The 23,117-nt window shown below is 48.6% G+C and overlaps 1 protein-coding gene across 1 annotated transcript in view; it reads right to left on the bottom strand.

The window, feature by feature from the left end:
- Nucleotides 1-2,453: 2,453 nt before the first annotated feature.
- Nucleotides 2,454-23,117, bottom strand: part of SEMA4F (ssemaphorin 4F) — a 171,476-nt gene continuing 150,812 nt past the window's right edge. The window contains exons 13-14 of the mRNA XM_065405477.1: nt 3,900-3,958; nt 2,454-3,076 (exon numbers count right to left, since the gene is read on the bottom strand). Of these exons, the coding sequence (XP_065261549.1) occupies nt 2,454-3,076; nt 3,900-3,958 (682 nt within the window). The remainder of the gene's footprint in view (nt 3,077-3,899; nt 3,959-23,117) is intronic.

Raw genomic sequence — 23,117 nt, forward strand, 5'->3', positions numbered from 1 at the left:
GCAAAACCATGCTCTGAAGTGTCCCTAGCCCATTTGCCAGAAGCTGGGAATAGGCGATAGGAGATGGATCACTTGATGATTACCTGTTCTGTTCATAGCCTCTGAAGCAGTGGTTCTCAACCAGGAGTCCAGGGCCCCCTGGGGGGTTGCGAGCACGTTTCAGGGGGTCCGCCAAGTGGGGCCAGCATTAGACTTGCTGAGGCCCAGGGCAGAAAGCCAAAGCCCCACTGCATGGGGCTGAAGCCCAGGGCCCTGAGCCCCACCACCTGGGGCTGAAGCCAAAGCCTGAGCAACTTCCTGGGGGCCAAGTGGTGTGGGGTCCAAGACAATTGCCCTGCTTGCTACCCCCTAACGCTGGCCCTGGCTTTTATATGCAGAAAACCAGATGTGGCAAAAGCGGGCAGTGGAGTTTTTATATCATGTTGGGTGGGCCTCTGAAAGAAAAAGGTTGAGAACCCCTGGTCTGAAGCACCTGGCATTGGCTACTCTGGGAAGACAGGATATTGGGTTAGATGGACCATTGGTCTGACCCAGTACGGCTATTCTTATGTTGATAGGGAGCATGGTACTGTGCCAGCAGCCTGTGCACATAACCAAAAATCACTAATAACAGAGCCCCAAAGAGTTTGTGTCTGCCAAGCCCCTTCACCCGCCTCCCACCAACACCCAGACAATGATTCTTTTTGACAATAATTTTTAATAAATCACAAAATAAAAAAGTTTGATTAAAAACAGAAAACACAAAACAGCAAAACCAGCAGGTGACATTAATTTCACATTCAGTCCCATCCCCACCCCACCCCCCAGCCACAGCAGGGGCCCATGGGAAGCTAAGAAAGGAGTTCTCACTGAGATTGCAAGACAAGCTGGGAAAGCTCCAGTGACTGGAGATGCTGAACCAGCCTGCGAGGAAGCCAGACGTGGCCAGTGGGCCTATTGGGGAAGCCAGAGAACAATGGAAGGTTGGGAGGGTCTCATTGAACCTACTAAGGGAGGTTGGAGTGGGACAAGCGGGAAGTGGACATGCACAGGAGCGGGAGACGTGTCCCCAGTCCAATGTGTGCAGCTAGTCAGTTGCAAGGAGAGGCTCATGGCAGTGATATGGGTGTGTGTTTGTCACACTTTTGCTAGAGACAAAGTCCAACGTGGCTGTGACATTTCTAACAGAAGGAGATGCCCTCAGGTTCAGTGCTTTACAGCATGAATACCTCAGCAACAAGCAACTCCACCTGACCTCACTGCTTGGAGGAAAAGCAGCTCTGGGAGAAGGCTTCAACTTACTCTCTGCAATGTCCTAGTCTCTCCTGTCTCAACATGCATAGCTATGATATTCCACAGCACCACTATGTCATTGGCTCTGATCATTCACATCTACCATAACACACTTGGCAAAACTGTGCTGGGCCCTCTCCAGCCCAGACACACAAGGATCCACATGGCTGCGGACTGAAGGCATGTGCAGTCAGGGCAGCTGCAGAATTTGGCATTATAGAGTCAGCCACCATTCTTTCTGAAGGGTGTTACAGACTTCTGCACCTGGAGGACAACTCCTGTTCTCAGAGGGGCACATGATCTCAAGGAGACTCTGCACCTGGTCTGAGTCACACCACATTCACGAAGATGGTGCTGGTTAACAGAAAGCACCAAGGCAGTCACTTGTCAACACTGGCCAAGAGGTCTCCAGGGGCATTTACTGTCTCTTGTGTACCAGACTCTGAAGGCAGAGAAGACTCCACATAAACACAGAAGGCTTCGGTAAGTGCTGGCTGTGCGTGCTTCCTGCTCTTGAAGAAGCCAGTAGTGGGTCTCAACCACCACCCCCCACAGCTGAGCAGCAGACAGGGATGAGGGAGGAGAGGAATATTGTTCCAGGTAGCTCGGGTTACAGTCACAATCAAGGCTAATTTTAGCCAATACAATCATCACTTCCAGGGAATATCTACAGGATGCAGAGCCCAGAGACCCGGCCCTGGAGCATGTTTGCCAAGTAACACCACCAGGCTAGTAACACAAAGACTCCGATGGCCTGTTCCAAGCAGCTTCATAGAGGTTGGGGGCCCTGGGGCACGAGGACTCAAAGCCACTCAGCATGGAATTCTTTGGCCAGAGCCCGGAGGCTGCATGAAGATTTTAGTAGAAATAAAGCTGGGCGAGTCCCACTCTCAGACACACCAGCTCTGCTCACTGACCACAATGGAGCATCACACCAACTCCAGGCCTAGAGGGCCGCATCAGTCAGATGGATTCTGAGAATGGAAACTCTGGCAATGACATGAAGTGTCTGTTCCCCTCTTCGCCTATTGGGGAAGCCACTGCCACGCATGTCAACGATGGCTGTGCTCTTCCTCCCCCTAGGGGGCAGACACGGCCAGGGCTGTCAGTGATGGCTGTGCCCCACTAGGGGCAGGCATTGCCATGGGTGTTGGTGATGGATGTGCTTCCTTCGGGAGCTACTAAATGGAGGTTTCATCGCACTTGGCCAGTGGAACCCCCGTCAGGTAGATCCGGGCTTGGTCTTTGTCCAGCTCATTGATGTAGAGGTGGGGGAAACCATTGAGGCTGCCATTCTTCTTAGTGGTAGCCAGTGGGTGGCGCTCGTCTTCCGGGGAGCTGGGCGTGTGTGGCTCATGGCTGCAGCTAGTCGTATTCGACTGCATCAAATCCAGTCCATTTCTCTCACGGCTGAGCAGCTCCCTCTGGAGTCGCTCCCGTCGCTTCCTGTCGTAGATGAAGAAGCAGCCAGAGCCAGCAGCAAAGCCTAGGAAAAACAAGAGGAGTCCCACCAGGACACTGTAGTTCCGCTCAGTTGTCTTCCAGGTGTTAGCAGAGCTGCTGCTCCTCACCAGGCTGTAGGAGGCGACCACACCCCCTGCTCCACCTTCCATGCACTGGCAGGTGTAATCACCAAGGGTCTCCTCTGTCACTGTGAACTCCAGCCCATCGCTGCGCAAGGCATACACAGTGGCATCTTGGGAAGGTCTCTGCCACATGCAGGTTGCCCAGGCTGATGGTGGAGTACAGGGGAGCACAACCCGGGCAGCCAGGGACACTGGCACCTCGACTGTAACAGGCACATCTACAAGTGGGAGAGAAACACTGCATTGGGGCAGGAGCCGACCATGAGACAGGGCTCCTGCCGTATGTGCTACTGATTCTCCACAGGCATGGGCAGCAGGAAAGGAGCATCCCCCAGCTCAGTCCCATGGAAATAACAAGGGGGCAGCCGTATCCCTTAGAGACAAAAGAAGAGGGTACGAAGCATATGGCACAGGGACACTGGGGAGGTGAACCCATAGCCTGGGTTCCTCAGGGGAAGCACAATTCTAGGATCCCCTCTTTGGTGGAGTTTCTTCCTTCTTCCCCTCTTCAGAATAAGCCCTCCTCCCATCCTCTTAGTCTTTCACAGGCCCCCTGCTATTGTACTGAAAGAAGCACCCTCCCAAACCCGAGTCACTCTATGCCCCCAACTCAGTCCAGAGCCACTCTGGTCTCCATGCCCCTTTCTCCCTACCGCCAGCATCTGCAGCACTGCCACACAACCTGCCTCCAGTGGCCCAGGCTCGGGGAAGGTGCATGACCCCAAACCAATGGAGAGGTGGTCAATCAGGGCTCAGTACAGGCTGGCGTCCTGACATGGCCCTTCTTCCCAGCTGCCACTGGTCCTGCCCCCTCCACAGCAGAGCCCCCCATGCACAACCCCTCCCCAGTTAGTCTGCGCAAAGCCAGGTGTGGCTAAGAGATGTGCTTCCCCCTTCAGATATGGGAACACTGATCTCCGAGCCACAGCCACGCTGCTCAGGAACCCCTCAGAGCCATACCCACACCCACCCAGGCCCTAACTCCCAAACTTCTCAGTGCTGGATGTGCTTCCAGCACTGAGCTGCCCTCAGGCCACGTACCTTCTGTTCCCTGTGGACACAGTGTTAAGATGCTTAGAGAAGTGAGGTCCTGGAGTAACCTGAGATGAGGCAGAAAAGCAGAGATCATGATGAAGTTCAGTGGCTGCTGCAGCCTCATCAGGAAATGACCCACCCAGCCCAGGTTCCCGTGTGTAGGGGAGGCGAGTCTGGCTCTGCAGCAGGTGAGGAAGGGGGAAGCACATTGGGAGGGGGGATCCTAGACTAGGGGATAAGCCTTCATTTCTGAGCAGCAAACAGTTACACAGGGGGTCTTAGAGAGGGGCCCAAATGGCAGGAAATCCAGGGACAGAAATTAAAATTTCCAGTATCTGCAATGAACAGAGATTACCCAGCTACCATAGGATCAGAGCTTAACCCCTGCCTGGGGACTGTCCCTCCCTGGGCTGAGGTCAGTTGCTAGGAGGACCCAGAAGTGCTGTTTTCTAGGGATTTTGTGCAGGAGCTAAGGATCTCAAAACATTTTACAGACTGACTGTCCTGTAATACAGAGAGCCTACAGCATTGGGCCTGGTGCAAGACATGAGGCCTGAACCAGCTGTGAACCAAAGTCAGGCCACGTATTACAGCACATACCTATAAGTTCACTGACAGGTAGATGAACTTGGCGACAGTGCTGCTAGCATTGCTAAAACACACTTAATATTTATGTAAACCCATTCCAAAAGGCTAGCACAATTACACCCCAACCTACCACAAGATAAGATGGTTTGACAGAAGTGATGAATAGGGATGTTTTGTCTGAAACATCAGAAGCAAGGTACAAGGGGAGGTAACAAACAGATGACAAGAAACATGTAAGGTGGTAATGTAAGTTGTTTACCCCAGTTGTTTGTCTCAGTCTATAAATGTTGGGCTCTCTCCCCATACCCTTTGCGTGGCTGAGGGGACAGCAGAAACTCCCGCTGCTGACTGAGCTCTGGCCCTAGAGAGAGAAGGGCTACGTGGAGGGTCGCAGTGAGCCTCTTAGGCTAGCATAAACCGCCGGGAAGCGAAGGGCCCACGGGGACAAGGTTGGAGCTCTGCCACAATAGTTAAGACCCAGGCAGACTGTGAAGAGCTACAAAAGGATCTCTCAAAACTGGGTGATTGGGCAACCAAATGGCAGATGAAATTTAATGTTGATAAATGCAAAGTAATGCACACTGGAAAGCATAATCCCAACTAGACATACAAAATGATGGGGTTTAAATTAGCTGTGATCACTCAAGGAAGATCTTTGAGTCATTGTGGATAGTTCTCTGAAAACATCCACTCAATGTGCAGCGGCAGTCAAAAAAGTGAACAGAATGCTGAGAATAATTAAGCAAGGGATAGATAATAGGACAGAAAATATGTTGCCTCTATATAAATCCATGGTACGCCCACATCTTGAATACTGAGTGCAGATGTGGTCGCCCCATCTCAAAAAATATATATTGGAAGTGGAAAAGGTTCAGAAAAGGGCAACAAAAATGCTTAGGGGTATGGAATGGCTTCCATATGAGGAGAGATTAATAAGATTGGGACTTTTCAGCTTGGAAAAGAGATGGCTAAGGGGAGATATGATTGAGGTCTATAAAATCATGACTGGTGTAGAGAAAGTAGATAAGGAAATGTTGTTTACTACTTCTCATAATACAAGAACTAGGGGTCACCCAATGAAATTAATAGGCATCAGGTTTAAAACAAATAAAAGGAAGTATTTCTTCACACAATGCAGTGTCAACCTGTGGAACTCCTTGCCAGAGGCTGTTGTGAAGGCCAAGACCATAACAGGGTTCAAAAAAGAACTAGATAAATTCATGGAGGATAGGTCCATCAATGGTTATTAGTCAAGTTGGGCAGGAATGGTGTCCCTAGCCTCTGTTTGCCAGAAGCTGGGAATGAGCGACAGGGGATGGATCACTTGATGATTACTTGTTCTGTTCATTCCCTTGTCTGCTACCCGTTGGCTGGATCAACCTGAAACCAGCCAAATCTAGGAATTATTTTGGGGCAGGTCTCTGGCCTGTGTTATACAGGAGGTCAGACTAGATGATCCCAATGGTACCTTCTATGATGGGACATGCCCCATTCCAGAGACAGCAGGCCTAATGAGCATCACTGCACTTGGGCAAAGCCAATGAGGTGCACTTGCAGAGCATGCTCTACCTGGAGAAGGTGAAGCTTGTCACAGAGCAGGGGGGAAGTTTGCCTGAGAGTCGAGGCTGCTAGAGACTTCCAGTAGCCAGGGGAGCCCAGCCCGAGGCAGTGACCAGACTTCCTTTCCCCCCCAGTTTAGGGCAGTCAGACACTGCAGTCCTGGGAGGGACTCTGGACATCTGCTCTCCATCAGTGCCCTGTAGCTGGACCTGAGGACCTGCACCAGGGACTGGAGGTAATTATACTCTGAAAGCACCATGGGAGTGAGGTCAAGTCCTGCAGGAAACAGTGAGTGGGGGTTCTGGGGGGACCCAAGGGCAAGAGGTGATAGCTGAGCCCAGGCTGAGACCTTCTGGCCATGGAATCTATGAATCAATCATACAGATACAGAAACAGCTGAAGGCTGAGTTGAGCTATGACCACCGCCATACATTCTGTAAATGTCCTTGGGTCTGATGAAAGGCCAAAATGGAGTTGTGGTCTCCTACTACAAATCTTAAGTATTTCCTGTGGCCCAGGTGAATTGAACCATGGAAATAGGCATCCTTCATGTCAGCTTACCAGTTGTTGAGATCTGGGAATAGGTTAATAGAGACAAGGAATATCATACTGAACGTTATCTTTCTGATAAAGTTGTTTAACTTTCTTAAGTCCAGGATAGGCCTCAGTCCCCCTCTTTTTTGGGAGTATGAGGACATACTGAAAGTAGAATCCCTCCCTTTCTCCTGTGCTGTAAAGGGGCCTCCTCTATAGCTCCAAGAGCTAAAAGAGACTGCACCTCCTGCAGCAGTATGATCTCATGAGAGGGGTACCTGAACAGGGATGGGGTAGGACAAAGACTGAAATTGGATGATGCATCCCCATTCCGAGTGTCTAAAACCCCATGATCACTAGTTATGGAGTTGCAGACACATAGGAACTGGGGAGGGGGTCCCCAAAGAAAGGGATGGGTTGGGAAGATCCTGGTAGATGGATACTCAGCTCTCAAAGCAGTCAAGTCAGCTGCTTTGAAAGGCCACGAAGACAGATGCTGCAGGGATTCGACTCAGAAATTGGTGATGTTTCTTTGAGGCGTCACAATTAGTACAGTTGTTCTTAGATAAAAATGCTTAGTAGTTTGCTTTTTGCCTTTATAGGCTAGTCGCTGAGTATGCCTCCCTACCCAACAAGCCTAGTCTTTCTGGCTCTTTATATTTTAGTGTGGCTTTGAACTGCTCCCAGCCTGATTTCTCCTTGCCAAGCCAGAACCAGGGAACACAGCACAGGGTGAGCAAAAATTCTGTTGGAATCCCTGAGAGCACATGGTGTTTGTGATCCATCCTCTGAGAAGTAGGTGTCAGGGAAGCAGGTGTCTGCCAAAGAAGTTCAGCCAGGTCCTATAATGCCTTGTCTCTAGGCACTGTTACAGCCACCTGCAGGATTTCTAGCAACCTAAGGGAGTTCTGAGAGGGGATGGAGGCATCCATCTCTTGAGCTGATCTGACCTGATGTCCTGGGAGGTGCACAGGCTGCCTTGAGCAGATGACTCTGATCATTTCCCTGTGCTGCTCATCCCCACGGGAACTGATGCTGCTGCCAGGACTGACCCTGAACAGATCAGTAGTGACTAAAGGGCTCTGGGAGTGAGACTGAAGAAGTTTGGGGCAGTGGTGGTTGTGACCTAGGGACTGCTTGGTGTCAACAGGCAGAGGGCACAAGTGGGGGCATAAGTGTTACAGGGATGGTCTGGTATTTGCAGACTAGTTTGGTCAGGTCAGGTCATAGAATCATAGAATATCAGGGTTGGAAAGGACCTCACGAGGTCATCTAGTCCAACCCCCTGCTCAAAGCAGGACCAATCCCCAACTAAATCATCCCAACCAGGGCTTTGTCAAGCCTGACCTTAAAAACGTCTAAGGAAGGAGATTCCACCACCTCCCTAGGTAACCCATTCCAGTGCTTCACCACCCTCCTAGTGAAAAAGTTTTTCCTAATATCCAACCTAAACCTCCCCCACTGCAACTTGAGACCATTACTCCTTGTTCTGTCATCTGATACCACTGAGAACAGTCTAGATCCATCCTCTTTGGAACCCCCTTTCAGGTAGTTGAAAGCAGCTATCAAATCCCCCCTCATTCTTCTCTTCTGCAGACTAAACAATCCCAGTTCCCTCAGCCTCTCCTCAAAAGTCATGTGTTCCAGCCCCCTAATCATTTTTGTTGCCCTCCGCTGGACTCGTTCCAATTTTTCCATATCCTTTTTGTAGTGTGGGGCCCAAAACTGGACACAGTACTCCAGATGAGGCCTCACCAATGTCAAATAGAGGGGAATGATCACGTCCCTCAATCTGCTGGCAATGCCCCTACTTATACAGCCCAAAATGCCGTTAGCCTTCTTGGCAACAAGGGCACACTGTCGACTCATATCCAGCTTCTCGTCCACTGTAACCCCTAGGTCCTTTTCTGCAGAACTGCTGCCTAGCCATTCGGTCCCTAGTCTGTAGCAGTACATGGGATTCTTCCGTCCTAAGTGCAGGACTCTGCACTTGTCCTTGTTGAACCTCATCAGATTTCTTTTGGCCCAATCCTCTAATTTGTCTAGGTCCCGCTGTATCCTATCCCTACCCTCCAGCGTATCTACCACTCCTCCCAGTTTAGTGTCATCTGCAAACTTGCTGAGGGTGCAGTCCACACCATCCTCCAGATCATTAATGAAGATATTGAACAAAACCGGCCCCAGGACTGACCCTTGGGGTACTGCACTTGATACCGGCTGCCAACTAGACATCGAGCCATTGATCACTACCCGCTGAGCCCGATGATCTAGCCAGCTTTCTATCCACCTTATAGTCCATTCATCCAGCCCATACTACTTTAACTTCCTGGCAAGAATACTCTGGGAGACCGTATCAAAAGCTTTGCTAAAGTCAAGGAATAACAGGTCCACTGCTTTCCCCTCATCCACAGAGTCAGTTATCTCCTCATAGAAGGCAATTAGGTTAGTCAGGCATGACTTGCCCTTGGTGAATCCATGCTGACTGTTCCTGATCACTTTCCTCTCCTCTAAGTGCTTCAGAATTGATTCCTTGAGGACCTGCTCCATGATTTTTTTCAGGGACTGAGGTGAGGCTGACTGGCCTGTAGTTCGCTGGATCCTCCTCCTTCCCTTTTTAAAAGATGGGCACTACATTAGCCTTTTTCCAATCATCCGGGACCTCCCCCGATTGCCATGAGTTTTCAAAGATAATGGCCAATGGCTCTGCAGTCACATCCGCCAACTCCTTTAAGCACCCTCGGATGCATTAGATCTGGCCCCATGGACTTGTGCTCGTCCAGCTTTTCTAAATAGTCCTGAACCACTCTACTAAACTCTACTAAACCACTCTACTAAACGCCTGTGTCACACTGATCATCATTGTAAAATGTCTGTATCTAGACTCAAAATTATGCTCTTAAGGTCTGAGTTAGGGCTGGTCACCAGAAAGTAATAAAAGGGTTTCCTTCACGCAGGAGACACTTATCTCGCCATACTTAGATTGAGTATTGTGTCTGTCACCCTGAATGCCTATTTACAATTCTGTGCAAAATGCTAATTAAGTGATTGCAAAGTCTTCAGGGGAGATTCTAGACAGGAAAAAACAAGAAGCAGGGGCTTACCCTATTTACAAGGGCAGACACTGGAATTACATCTAAGGATGCAGCGGTAGGCCCAGGTATCCACTCACGGGACAAGCTGCCAGGGTGCTTGTCTTATGCATGAAGGATCAGAGCCAGTCTGGCTGTTTGACACTGGGAGAAAAACTCTGGGTGAGCTAACCTTTGTGAGATAGGGAAATGGTTTCTTAGTTAAGCTTAGGCTCTAGAAAATGTTATGCTTTTATTTTATGTGTAACAGTTTGTTTTCATTAATTCTACATGCAGGGGTGAAAGTAACTTACAGGACTTATCGGTACGGCCGGAGTCCTGAACGGGGGCGTGGCCTCACCCGGAAGAGGCGTGGCCTCAACCGGAAGAGGCGGGGCCTCTCAAGATTTAAAGGCCCTGGGGCACCGGCTGTGGCTGGGAGCCCCAGGGCCTTTAAATCACCCTGGGGCTCCCAGCTGCAGAGGTGGCTGGGAGCCCTCGGGGCTCAGGGGCAAATTAAAGGGCCACACTGCAATCACCATCATCTGATGAGAGCCAGGTTCCAGCAAAACCTAAAATAAAACCTAGACAAGTGCCCATTAGAATGGGAGAAATAAATGCACAGGAAGGAGAAGTAACAAACAATACTTTCACTTGATTGGAAAATTAAATGGAGGAGGAAATGGAACAGTTAACAGGGCACATTAGACAACAGGAGCTGTGACTTGGTCGCAGGAAGTGGATAAAAAAAATCTCAGACCAGAAAACCTAGAGTAAGCGATCTAACACCGAGAATTGATTAATTAAAAATTAATGAGATAACCTGTAAGCCAAGGTGTAGCGGGGTGGTTACCCTGCTCCGGCTAAGAAGGGGTTAAAAGCCAGCCCTTGGAGAGGGCCGGGGCTGAGAGAAAAGGCTAGGCTGATTGGGGAAACAGCCACAGCTGGCCCTATAAAAGGGCTGTGAGCCAGGAGCTCAGAGAGTCTCTCTCTAGCTGTAGAGAGAGAAGGACCTGGCTGCCTGGGAATTGAGCAAGATACCTGAGTAGAGCAGTGCTGGGGAATAGGGCAAGGGAGCTGGGGTGCTCCAGCCTGGAAAACCCCCAGGCTGCAGGGCTTGCCAAAGGCCGAACAGGTACTAGGGTTGCAAACGTGCAGCCCAGGGTTAGGAAAGGCAGCAGGTCCAACCCCCCCTTGCTGATGATGAGTGGTTTACAGACTGCAGTCTGCCCCAGTGAGCAGGGGCTAGATGGTGACTGGCAGTAGCCACTGAGGCAAGGTGGGGATAGAGGGTTATGGGGGGTTCCCCTGGGTGGGGAGACCCAGATTGTGGGTTACTGCTGGGGGCAGAACCCTGATGTAGAGGGGCACCGGGGTCCGGGAGGGACACGGGGGCTAGTGCAGGCGAGACACCGGCCTGCAGAGGGCGCTCTGGGCTGGAAGAGCTAATTCCCAGGACGACCAGCAGGAGGCGCTGTGCCGGTGAGTCATCACATCGTTACACAAGGCCTTTCTGCAGTAAGCAGCAGCAGCTATAGTAGGACAGCAGAAGCCATGAGCTAAGAAACAGGGAGTCACATATCTCTAAACTGCACCAAAACAATATAATATTGGGTTGTTAAGAAACATTTCTGCTCTAATAGCACCACCAGTGTCCAAACAGACAGACAAATCTTAAGACGTGTAAAAAAATACTTTGCAAGATAACACTCTCTGGCAAAACCACTTATCAGCTATTTTGGTTGAAAATATATTACAGTAACTCCTCACTTAAAGTCGTCCCAGTTAATGTTGTTTCGTTGTTATGTTGCTGATCAATTAGGGAACATGCTCGTTTAAAGTTGTGCAATGCTCCCTTCTAACGTCGTTTGGCAGCCGCCTGCTTTGTCCACTGCTTGCAGGAAGAGCAGCTAGCTGGTGGGGGCTTGGAACCATAGGCAGCCCCCCTATCAGCTCCCAGCTCCCCTAAGTTCCCTGTGCAGCAGCTGCCCAGCAGGCTATTAATTGCTGGCAGTTCAGCTGTCCCTCCGCCCACTGCCATGTGCTGCTCCTGCCCGATGCCTTGGAGCTGCTCCCCGAGACTCCTGCTTGCTGTGCGTGGGGGAGGGGAGGAAGAGGGGGGGCTAATGTCAGGGTGTCCCCCTCCCCCCTGTTCCTGCACCCCGCTTTCCCCATCTTCCATAGAGCAGGGGGGACACACGACAGGGCTCAGGATGGAGGGAGTTTGCTGGCAGCAGCTGCGGTCTCAGCAAGCTGATTTAATTAACAAGGCAGTGTACTTAAAGGTGAAATGCGCATCTCTCTCTCTCTCTCTCACACACACACGCACACACACACACACACACGTGTGTGTCTCTGTCTGTGATGCTGTCTCCCCTCCCTCCATTCCTGCTGCCTTGTAGAGTGTGAGAGTTAACCCTTGAGGGCTCAGCCAATTGCTAGTTCATCATTTAGCAGTAAGGCATTCCCTGGGAAATATTCCACCCTCTGACTCCTCCACCCCTCAACCAAGCTTCACAATCATCATCACTGTGTACCAGTATTAAATTGTTTGTTTAAAACTTATACTGTGTGTGTGTGTGTGTGTGTGTGTGTGTGTGTGTGTGTGTGTGTGTGTGTGTGTGTGTGTGTGTGTGAGAGTGAGAGAGAGAGAGAGAGAGAGAGAGATAGTCTTTTGGTGAAAAATTTTTCCCTGGAACCTAACCCCCTCATTTACATTAATTCTTATGGGGAAATTGGATTCGCTTAACATCATTTCACTTAAAGTCGCATTTTTCAGGAACATAACTACAACGTTACGTGAGGAGTTATTGTAATTGCTTTTGTCTGTTCTTTAATTTGTAATACTTCTGTTTGTTTACCTATGGTTATCACTGTCTGTTCTTTAATTTGTTTTTGTCAACATTTAAATTAAGTCTTAGGTAGTGGCCTAGGATTCATGAAAAATACTGTTTTGTAGTATTTTAGTTTAAAATTATTGGTTAAGGTACAGCTAAGTAGGTAAGAGTGGGTGATTTATGCCCCGAGCGGGAAAGGGAGGGGTGCCTAAATTAACCGGGTTATGCCTTGAGCCCACGGTAGGTGGGGTGCTCAAGATTGGGCAGGTAACAAACCACTTTAGTGAGATCCATGGGAGCCCCACTGTCTGGAAACTTTAAAGAACTTTTGGTATGGATACATACATGTCACAACTGTTGCAAGTAGTGGGTATTACCATAGCAGAGAAGCAGTTGTTATTTCGGATGTTATTAGGATCCTTAAACACTGTCAGATTTGATGATAGTGCTGCTCAGATGACTAGGCAGCTGACCCAAAAGCATGGAGTTGGACTTTGACTTTAGCAAAGCTTTTGGACTTGACTGAAAAGACAGTTATCTTTTCCGTAACTGGTGTTCTTTGAGATGTGTTGTTCATGTCTATTCCACAATAGCTGTGCGTGCTTGCCATGTGCACCAGTGTCGGAAGTTTTCCCCCTAGCAATACCCGTAGGGGAGCGCCCCAGCGACCCCTGGAGTGGCGCCTGTCTGGCGCGGTAGAAGGGGCGCTGCACGCTCCCCCCACCCTCAGTTCCTTCTTGCCAGACAACTCCGACAGAGGGGAAGGAGGGTGGGATGTGGAATACACATGAGCAACGTATCTCGAAGAACACCAGTTACGGAAAAGGTAACGGTCTTTTCTTCTTTGGGTGATTGCTCATGTGTATTCCACGATAGGTGATTCCAAGCTATATCTGTTGGAGGTGGGTAGGAGTTCACAAATTCTCAGGACGGAGCACAGCCCTACTGAACCGGTGTCCTCTCTGGTTTGGGAGATGATCGCATAATGCGAGGTGAAAGTGTGAACTGAAGACCACGTAGCAGCCCTACAAATGTCCTGGATGGGGACATGGGCCAAAAAGGCAGCCGACGAGGCCTGCGCCCTAGTCGAGTGTGCCCTCACAATTGATGGTGGGGGGATTCCCGCCAGGTCATAACAGGTATGGATGCATGCTGTGATCCAGTTGGGGAGCCGCTGAGTGGAGATCGGCCGACCCTTCATGCGTTTGGCCGAGGTGATGAACAGCTGCGGGGACTTTCTGAATGGTTTTGTCCATTCCAGGTAGAAAGCCAGAGCCCGTCGCACATCCAGCGTGTGGAGGCGGTGCTCCTCATTGGACGCATGGGGCCTGGGGCAGAGGATCGACAGGAAAATGTCCTGATCCATGTGGTAGGCCAAGACCACCTTCGGGAGGAACGAAGGATGTGGCGGAGCTGGACCTTATCCTTATGGAATACTGTGTAAGGGGGTTCGGAGGTCAGGGCCCTGAGTTCCGAGACCCGCCTAGCTGACATGATCGCCACCAGGAAGGCTACCTTCCATGAGAGCTGCGACCAGGAGCACGTAGCTAGAGGCTCAAACGGGGCCCCGTGAGGCGGGCCAGCACCAGGTTCAGGTCCCACTGGGGGCCTGACGTATGGGAAGAGACGATCCAATCCCTTAAGGAATCGGCCAGTCATAGCATGGGAGAATACCGTGTGGCCCTGCACCAGCGGGTAAAAGGCCGATATGGCTGCCAAATGCACCTTGACGGACGAGGGCGCCAGGCCCTGGGCTCTAAGGTGAAGGAGGTAGTCCAAAATGAGCTGGATCAGGTCAGCCACGGGGAAAACGTCCCACTCATCCGCCCATCGGGAGAACCGAGACCACTTTGCCAAGTAGGCATGACGCGTGGAGGGTTGCCTGCTTTCCAAGAGGACGCGCTGAACCCCTTCCGAGCACGTACTCTCCTCCCAGCCTAACCATTGAGCAGCCACGCCGTGAGGTGGAGCGCCGCTAGGTTAGGGTGGAGGCGGCGGCCCTGGTCCTGGGAGAGCAGATCCGGGCGGGACGGCAACGGCCAGTCCTGTGAGGGTCTCGTACCAATGCTGCCTGGGCCACGCTGGGGCAATCAGTAGGACCCGGGCCCTATCCGTCTTTATCTTTTCCAGGACCTTGCCTATCAGTGGGAATGGGGGGAAGGCATGGAGAAACTGGCCTGACCAGGACAGGAGGAAGGCATCGGAGATAGCGCCCTGTCCCAGCCCAGCATGGTAATATCAGCACAAACTAACATTGTGGGTTCTGTGGGCAGGACATGTAGTTTAACTGCGCATACAAGGTTGGAATCTCAATTTTGAGGCTAAAGTTATCTCATAGGAAGTGAAACATAAAAGTACCAATGACTTTCAAATAATTTTATGGTATTTGGCAGGAAAAACATATGACCCACGCCTAGTGAGATGTCAGTGTGCCAAAGGGGAAGAACATAAGGCAAACTGTATGAAATTTGTAGGGAGAATATCACACAAGGAGATGCATCTACAATGCTGTAATCACATCCGTAAAGAGGATGTGGGCATATATTGATGTAACGTTAAAAAGCTACCAGGTGTCGGACAAATATATATTAGCCTAACGATAATTGACAACTGACCCACCCCCTGTAAGTCTAATGACTGTATCTACCCAAGCAATGCCCTGCATCAGGGATATTTCCGCACCCTACAGTGGAATATATGGTGATAAATGTGGGATGGACACATTTCATTGAGGCTAGATTTTTCTCAAATGGCTATACCCAAATGGTGTACTGAAAACTATCAAAAGGGGTTTAAACAGAAATTAATACCCTGCTTAGGGCATGGAAAAACACTGTGGGCCTCTGTGACATCTGATTAAAATATGACCATGTAGATCATTGTTGCTACCACTATTATATAATTGCAACGAATCTTATACAAAGTTGTCAAGTAAGGTGTCAATAGAAAGGGTATGATTTGCTGAATATGATTATGCTATTTATATCCATGTACCATTCTGATATTGAAGTTATGACTGTTGGCGCTATACATGTATTTCAAAATGTTTGCTCCTGGGTAGCACCCACAAGGTGTATAAAATTAAAAAAACTGGCTATAGGCAGCATAGAGAAAAGGGTCCACTATGGACAGAACTTAGCACATCTTGGAGGGACTATTCAAGTTGAGTGGCCCATCTAAAGAACACTTGGCTAACAATGGAAGACACCCATCTACACTGAATGGACTTTCCTGTGTACGGTCCATCAGAAGTATAGGCAATAGCCGCTGCTGTGACTAAGCAAAATTATGCATGGACATGTTACTTGCCCATGTGACTCCAAACACCATCTTGTCACCTGTGATTTTCCACTAGCTGTGCTGAGGGCTTTGTTTGAAACAATGAGTTTCCTTCCACATGGCAGAAGCTATAAAAGGCGCTGGAAACATTTCCATTTTGCCTCTTTCCACTTCACATGAGGTCCTGCAAGGTCTTATACACACTGAGGAACAGAAGAGGATGATTTGGGCACTACCACTTTATCAGGTGAGAAAGATGAGAAATGAATATCTTGCAGGTCCTCATTCAAAGAATCCAGGCTGGTGCCTGCTCCGTCACTGGAGGTGGGACAGGGGCCTTCCAGGATGGTGGTGGAGTTGGAGACCTGGGCTTGGAATGGGAATCTGAAACCCATCTGGTGGCTTGAGGAATGCTAGGGGGGTAGCTAAGGGTGCTGGGGCCAACCTGGGTCCCCAAGGAGAAAAGTCTTTTGCCATGGATCTGAGGGAATACAGGACAGTCCTGCTGAGGAGTCATCCAGGAGTGACCCAAGAAGAGAACTCAGATCTGAAACCTGGATAGAGAAGCTTCCCTGCAGCCCTGAGATTAAGGGGAATTAAAAATGTCGTCTCTGGTGGAGGTGGCATGGTTCCATCGCAATGCTAGGTAGCCTGGACAGCACAGGTGGTGCCGCTGGTGATCAGCGCCAAGAGCACAACCTGTTGCAGGAGGGGATAGACCAGTACTGACAAGCAAAACAGTATGACTGTACTGATAGCAGGATGCCACTGTCACTGTACATGCTGAAGTTGAAAATGCTGGCGCTGGGGTTATCAGCGCCAGAGCCATCAGCACCGCAGTTGTAGATGGTATGGTGAGTGCCAGCCTCAAAGTTGGCACCATAGCCAACACCACAAGTTGAATGCATTTGTATAGGAAGTACCAGAGAGCAGCACTCCAGGGCTCTTCCTCTAATCTCAGTACCAGAAGGCTTATGAGAGGCCTCATCAGTGGAAATACAACGGCCGGAATCCCCATGAGAGGCTGAGGCGCACTTCTTGGGTCCTGACACAGTCTTTACTTTGACAGCGGGAAGTTTTCATGTCCTTGAAGGGTGGCCTTAGGGAAGGAGAGTGATGCCTCTTCTCTCTGTGGGCCTTCGGGGTTTTTTGCCTTTCTGAGAGTAAGGCTATGTCTACGCTATCGCCAGATCAATGTTCCGGTAATCGATGCACCGGAGGTCGATTTAGTGGGTCTAATGAAGACCCGCAAAGTCGACGACAGAGCGCTCTGTGGTTGACCCCGGTATTCTACCGGGAACGAGAAGTGTAAGGTAAGTGTAGTGCAGTGTAGACACCGCAGTAAATTGACCTAAGCTACATTGACTCCAGCTACGTTATTCACATAGCTGGAATTGTGTAACGTAAGTCGATTTACCGCGGTAGTGTAGACATAGCCTCAGAAGCGGAAGAAGGAGCAGCCGGAGCAGTTCTGTAGGAGGAGTAATCAGCTTGCTCAGGTCCACAATGGTCTGGATCTGAGATTGGATGCATAGATTTTTCCACAAGGTACTCCCTCAGATGAGGCTCATGGTATTTCGACTTTCTCCTAGTAGAAGAGTTGCAAATGCTGCTCTTGTCTCTTACATATCCAAATGAAGCAATGAGCGCATAACTGCCTCATGTGAAAGAGAGAATTCTTTTCTCCATAGTAATGTGGTACTGGAGCACCACCTCCACAAACAAAGAAAAGCTTTCTCACCCAGGAACAGATAAAGGAAACAAACACTATCCATTTACTCTAAGCCTAAACACTCAACTATTTACACATGAAAAGAGTAATGAGAAGCTAGGTGGAAAAGTGAGCTTGAGGCTCACAAGGAGCTCCAACTTATAGCCACAGGCGGTGAGTAGAACTGAGAAGGGTCAGGACAGCCCAGCCCTTTATGCCCTTGTTGGAGGCATGGGGACACTCAGGGGACATATGGCTCCCCAACAAGTACTGCTGACTAAAATTATTTGGCTCAAGTACCTTGGGCAGGCACACACCGGAGGTGGATCGATACATACACAATCACTCGAAGCAGACCAATAATATATAATAGTAGCCTGAGACCTATGTATGACATTTGTGCTTTTGGCAGATGAGTTTCTGGTCTTGATCAAAGGGAGAATGTCTTGCAGGCAAGACAAATAGCTTTCAACTCCAGAACACTAACATGGAGCTTTCACCTTCTACAGAGTATATGAACCTTAAAAAGGTTGGATAACAAGATGAACCGTTCTACCATTCCAGTCACCATATGCAAATATTACTGTAGATGGTCAGGGAGGAGAGAAAGAAATTCCTTTAGGAGCATGTGTTATCTTCACTTTCTGCATCTTGCATGACCTGAGACACAAGTAGCTTGGGAGTAAGTAGCATCAATAAAGTATGATTCCTTTGCAATCAGTCTTATGGAGGCTGAATAAAGGTAAAACCCAGTTACACTAGTAAGGAACCTGCCTGTTGACCAAAAGAATCCGTATACAGACATGGACACACTGATGTCTGAGATAGATAGCAGGATTCTCTCCCCATCTCATTTTCCTGTGCTGGGGCCAAGGAACAGCACTCCACACCAACAATTCTGAGCAATTGGAGTTCTTAATTTCAGTGGTAATCCTAGTTTTAGAAGTTAAGTGCTTTCTCACTGGGTATTGTAGCTTCCTGAGTTCTCAGGTTAGGCTAAATTCAAAATTATCTGAGAATTATCTCTCTCCTGCCATCCATCTCCACCCTCTGACAAACAGAGGCTAGGGACACTGTTCCTTACCCATCCTGGCTAATAGCCATTAATGGACTTAACCTCCATGAATTTATCTCGTTCTTTTTTAAACCCTGCTATAGTCCTAGCCTTCACAACCTCCTCTGGCAAGGAGTTCCACAGGTTGACACTGCATTGTGTGAAGAAATACTTCCTTTTATTTGTTTTAAACCTGCTGCCCATTAATTTCGTTTGGTGGCCCCTAGTTCTTATATTATGGGAACAAGTAAATAACTTTTTCTTATTCACTTTCTCCAGACCACTCATGATTTTATATACCTCTATCATATCCCCCCTTAGTCTCCTCTTTTCCAAGCTGAAAAGTCCTAGCCTCTTTAATCTCTCCTCATATGGGACCCGTTCCAAACCCCTAATCATTTTAGTTGCCCTTCTGTGAACCTTTTCTAATGCCAGTGTATTTTTGTTGAGATGAGGAAACCACATCTGTACGCAGTATTCAAGATGTGGGCGTACCATGGATTTATATAAGGGCAATAAGATATTCTCCATCTTATCCCTCCATGGGGGGAGGGATAGCTCAGTGGTTTGAACATTGGCCTGCTAAACCCAGGGTTGTGAGTTCAATCCTTGAGGGGGACCATTTAGGGATCTGGGGCAAAAATCTGTATGGGGATTGATCCTGCTTTGAGCAGGGGGTTGGACTAGATGACCTCCTGAGGTCCCTGCCAACCCTGATATTCTCTATCCCTTTTTTAATGATTTGATGATGATCGCCACTGAATAGGTTGCAGGACTAAAGCGTAAGGGTACAGCACCAGAAAACACAATCTGATTAGAACAGCGAACTTTGGTGTTAAGGCAGAGTGGCTCCAGGCATGGCTGCCAAAATGTATTTATTTACTGTGGTTCCTGGGGACCCAGGGGATATCACAGAAAGAACCAGTGATCCAGCACTGGCAGATGTTAGTGGTACAGATTCTAGAAAGCTCTTTATGAGTGAACTTCAGAAATAGAGCACAAATGCCAGTGTTTGGACCCTAAATGTCTTAAGGCAATCAGAGCTTTGGCATTAACCTTGGTTTAGAAGTCTTAACCAACAACTGGTGGTACACTATATTAGAGTCAGTATGTTCCGGGGCCATGTCAGTCTGGCTTGAGGGTGGGTTTCCAAAGGTTTCAGTGCCAAGGACGTTTCAGCACTCAAGAATAGGGTTAGAGAATCCAGGGAAAGGTTTCTGAGCTCACTAAGGCGATTCCAGATACTCGTCAGAACTTTTGTAGCTCTACTGATTTCCTCTGGAGGGACTCCCACAAAAACATCTTAGAGCTTCATCTGATTATCCCTGCAGGCTCTGGGAGTAAGCCATCAAAAGACAGCATCCCTCAGTAGTATTTAAAAGGAGACCAGGATAGTAGGCCCAGATTTTTTTTAGGGGCACCAACAGCAGTCCCTAGGCAATCAGGGAACTATTTTATTTTTCTTATAGGTGGCAACAGTCAATGCTGCCAGGTTCTCTGACCAAACAATGTAGATATGTTTGGGGGCCTATAAGCCACTTATGCTAGACCTAAAGCATCAAAATATGTGATTCTCCTGAATCTGTGACAAATCAGGAAACCTTGGTGACACTGATATAGGGGATAAGACTCCTTTAGCAACTGGTACTTCATAGACAGCGAATCATGCTGACATCAGATCCAGTTATACTGAGCAAATATGGGAATTTGAGTATTGTTTATATTGGGCACCAAACTGCTTTGTCAAGTGGTTTACCCAAGTTATTGGTGCTGAATCTTCCTACTGACCTATGTTGGCTCATATGGATTCTATAGACCACAGAGTTGGGTACAGTACGCTTCAACTAAAGTCCACCTTAGTGCTGTTTATACTGTTCCCGAGCCACTTGAAGCAAGAGTCACAGTTTATTGTGCCAAGTTCTCAGCAATAGGCCCATGCACCAAGAAGGACCAGAAGACCTAACACTCTTTTATATTGGTGCTGGACTCCTTTAGACTTAGTGGTACCCTAGCTAACGGGGTCAAAACCTTAGATGACCCAGATTGTTGTGGGAACATTAATGCCATATGTAATAGGCACTGGAACACTTCCATCAAGTGGTTCACCAGAGTTCATGATGCTGGATCACAGGCAGTGAACTCAGTTGACTTGGATGGATCTGGGAATAGTGCCAGGATGTTGAGGACAAACTAGATCAACCCAGAGGGACTTGAGAACTGTGACACTGAACTGATGGCACCAGAGACCCAGGGATCTCAGCTATCAGTGGTGCCGGGACCTCAGTGCTGAATAGAGCAACCCACTGCATCAGTGTTGTGCTGGGACCTTGGCAACATATAGGTTGACCTGGAGGAATCTAGAAACCTTGGTGCTGCATTGACAGTTCTGGAACTCTGGAATGAACAGGTTAACCTGGACACATTCAGGGATCTTGGTGACAAATGGCACCAGGCCCTCAGCACCAGGCTCACCTGGATAAGACCAGGGAGAGGGATACTGCTTAAGCTGAGTGTCATAGATCTATACAGGATTTGTTGTATCCTGGCCTTCCTTCAGTCCCTTTCGGAAACACCCTTAGTATTCACCAGGCACTGGGCTTAACTTTTTACAAGGGTGAGCCATGCAGCCCCATGGCTCCAAAACTGCACCTTCGGCCTCCAACAGCCCGATTCTCACTGTGCACTCTTACATGAAGTTCAGAAGCCTTTAAGCTTCTGCATCTTCAAGGAGCAAAGCAACCAGTGAGTATTTACAGTGACACGGGGCAGCCTTTTCAAAACAGGAGCATTTATTAGTCAACTGAAACACAACATCTGAGATTACTTAGGCTAGCATTGAAAAGTCAACTTAAGACAGAGTCACTACTGGCAAAAGCAACTGCCTTATTACTCCATGCCTTCCTGGAATCCACCTTGTCTTTGTCTATGGCCCTCTGTCTCCTTGTGGGTCTATCTGACCAGTTCTTAACACAGTCATTTGAAACCTCCTGCCACTATTCCAAGTTGCAGCCCTGCTGTTTCCACCTCTTTCTTGGCTGTCAGGTGCTCCCCTTGTCTCCATTCATATGCTGAGATTCCTTGATAGTTCCTTCATCTATGCTTGCCTCCACCACCTAGCTCTTATTCTCTTTGTCCCAGAGGAGAATTTTATCTCCTTCAGCCCCAGTGGGCAGCAGCACAAAATGAGTGGATAAACTGAGTCACACATTGCTCATAAAAATATTACAATTCCCACCTTCTCCACACTGAGCACAGAGTCACTTAAGGCTAGCAGATGTCAAAAGTAGTTGCTGGACTTACACACTGCCAATTGGGCTTGAGGAACCTCCTTCATCAGTAGGGGGCTTTGAGACAGCCCACCGGTGCCTGGTGCTCATTTCAAACTGAAGAAATTTGCACTGTTACTCTATCTATCTAAAATGGAAATGGCCCCCAAAGGCAGAATCAAAAGAGAAAGCGACAAGGGAAAAGTTGAGGACACTGCATGTGAGCTAAGCTTGCTGCACCTTTGGTGATTAAAAATGAATTGGAGAGTGGCTGGGGACACTCCTCTAACACCCCAGTATAAATTATAAATAATGGAGATATCCTATCTCCTAGAACTGGAAGGGACCTTGAAAGGTCATCGAGTCCAGCCCCCTGCCTTCACTAGCAGGACCAAGTAGTGATTTTGCCCCAGATCCCTAAGTGGCCCCCTCAAGGCTTGAACTCACAACCCTGGGTTTAGCAGGCCAATGCTCAAACCACTGAGCTATCCCTCCCTCCATGGGGGAAGAGATAAGAGGCCCCAATGGACACTGTTTATTAGAAAAATTCTGCAGCTTGATGGCAGGGCTGCTATATACCATAAGTGTGAATATGCAGAGGCCACTTAAAGAAGAACTGTAATATTATATGATTTAACATCCCTAGAACACCTTTAAAAAAAACGAGGCTCCATGCATCTGAAGAAGTGAGTTTTTTACCCACGAAAGCTTATGCCCAAATAAATCTGTTAGTCTTTAAGGTGCCACCGGACTCCTCGTTGTTTTTGTGGATACAGACTAACACAGCTACCACTCTGATACAGGACACTTTTAAAGTCCCTTCTAATTTATACAACACAGGATACATCTGAACTAGTCCTTCGATAAGGTGACGAGGAGAGGTACACGGGGTGTGGTCAGGCCAATTTGTATTCCATTATTGTAAGTCTGCTGGACACCTCCAGTCCAGACAAGGAAATACTGAAGATGCCTATTCTTCTACCAGCCAGATTTCCTTTTCCTAGTTAATAAACCTTCAGTTAGTTTAATATAGGATTGGCTACAAGTGTTGTCTTTGGTAAGAGATCTAAGGTACAATTGACCTGGGGTAAGTGACTGGGAGTAACCTGAATATCGCTGTGATTTTTGGTGTAACAGACCATCTATCACAAAGGCATGCTTTGTTGCAAGACAGATGGAGTGCCCAAGGGGGCTGTCTGACTCCACGTTAAGTCTGTTATAGTGCCTGAGGAATTCACACTTGATTGTTGGTTGGTGAACTCTAATTATTGATCACTCTACCAGTTTGCGGTTTGTGCCCTGGTTTGTAACAGTCTGCCCTGCGGTT

The sequence above is a fragment of the Emys orbicularis genome, chromosome 5 (assembly GCF_028017835.1).
Source record: "Emys orbicularis isolate rEmyOrb1 chromosome 5, rEmyOrb1.hap1, whole genome shotgun sequence".
Lineage (NCBI taxonomy): Eukaryota > Metazoa > Chordata > Testudines > Emydidae > Emys > Emys orbicularis.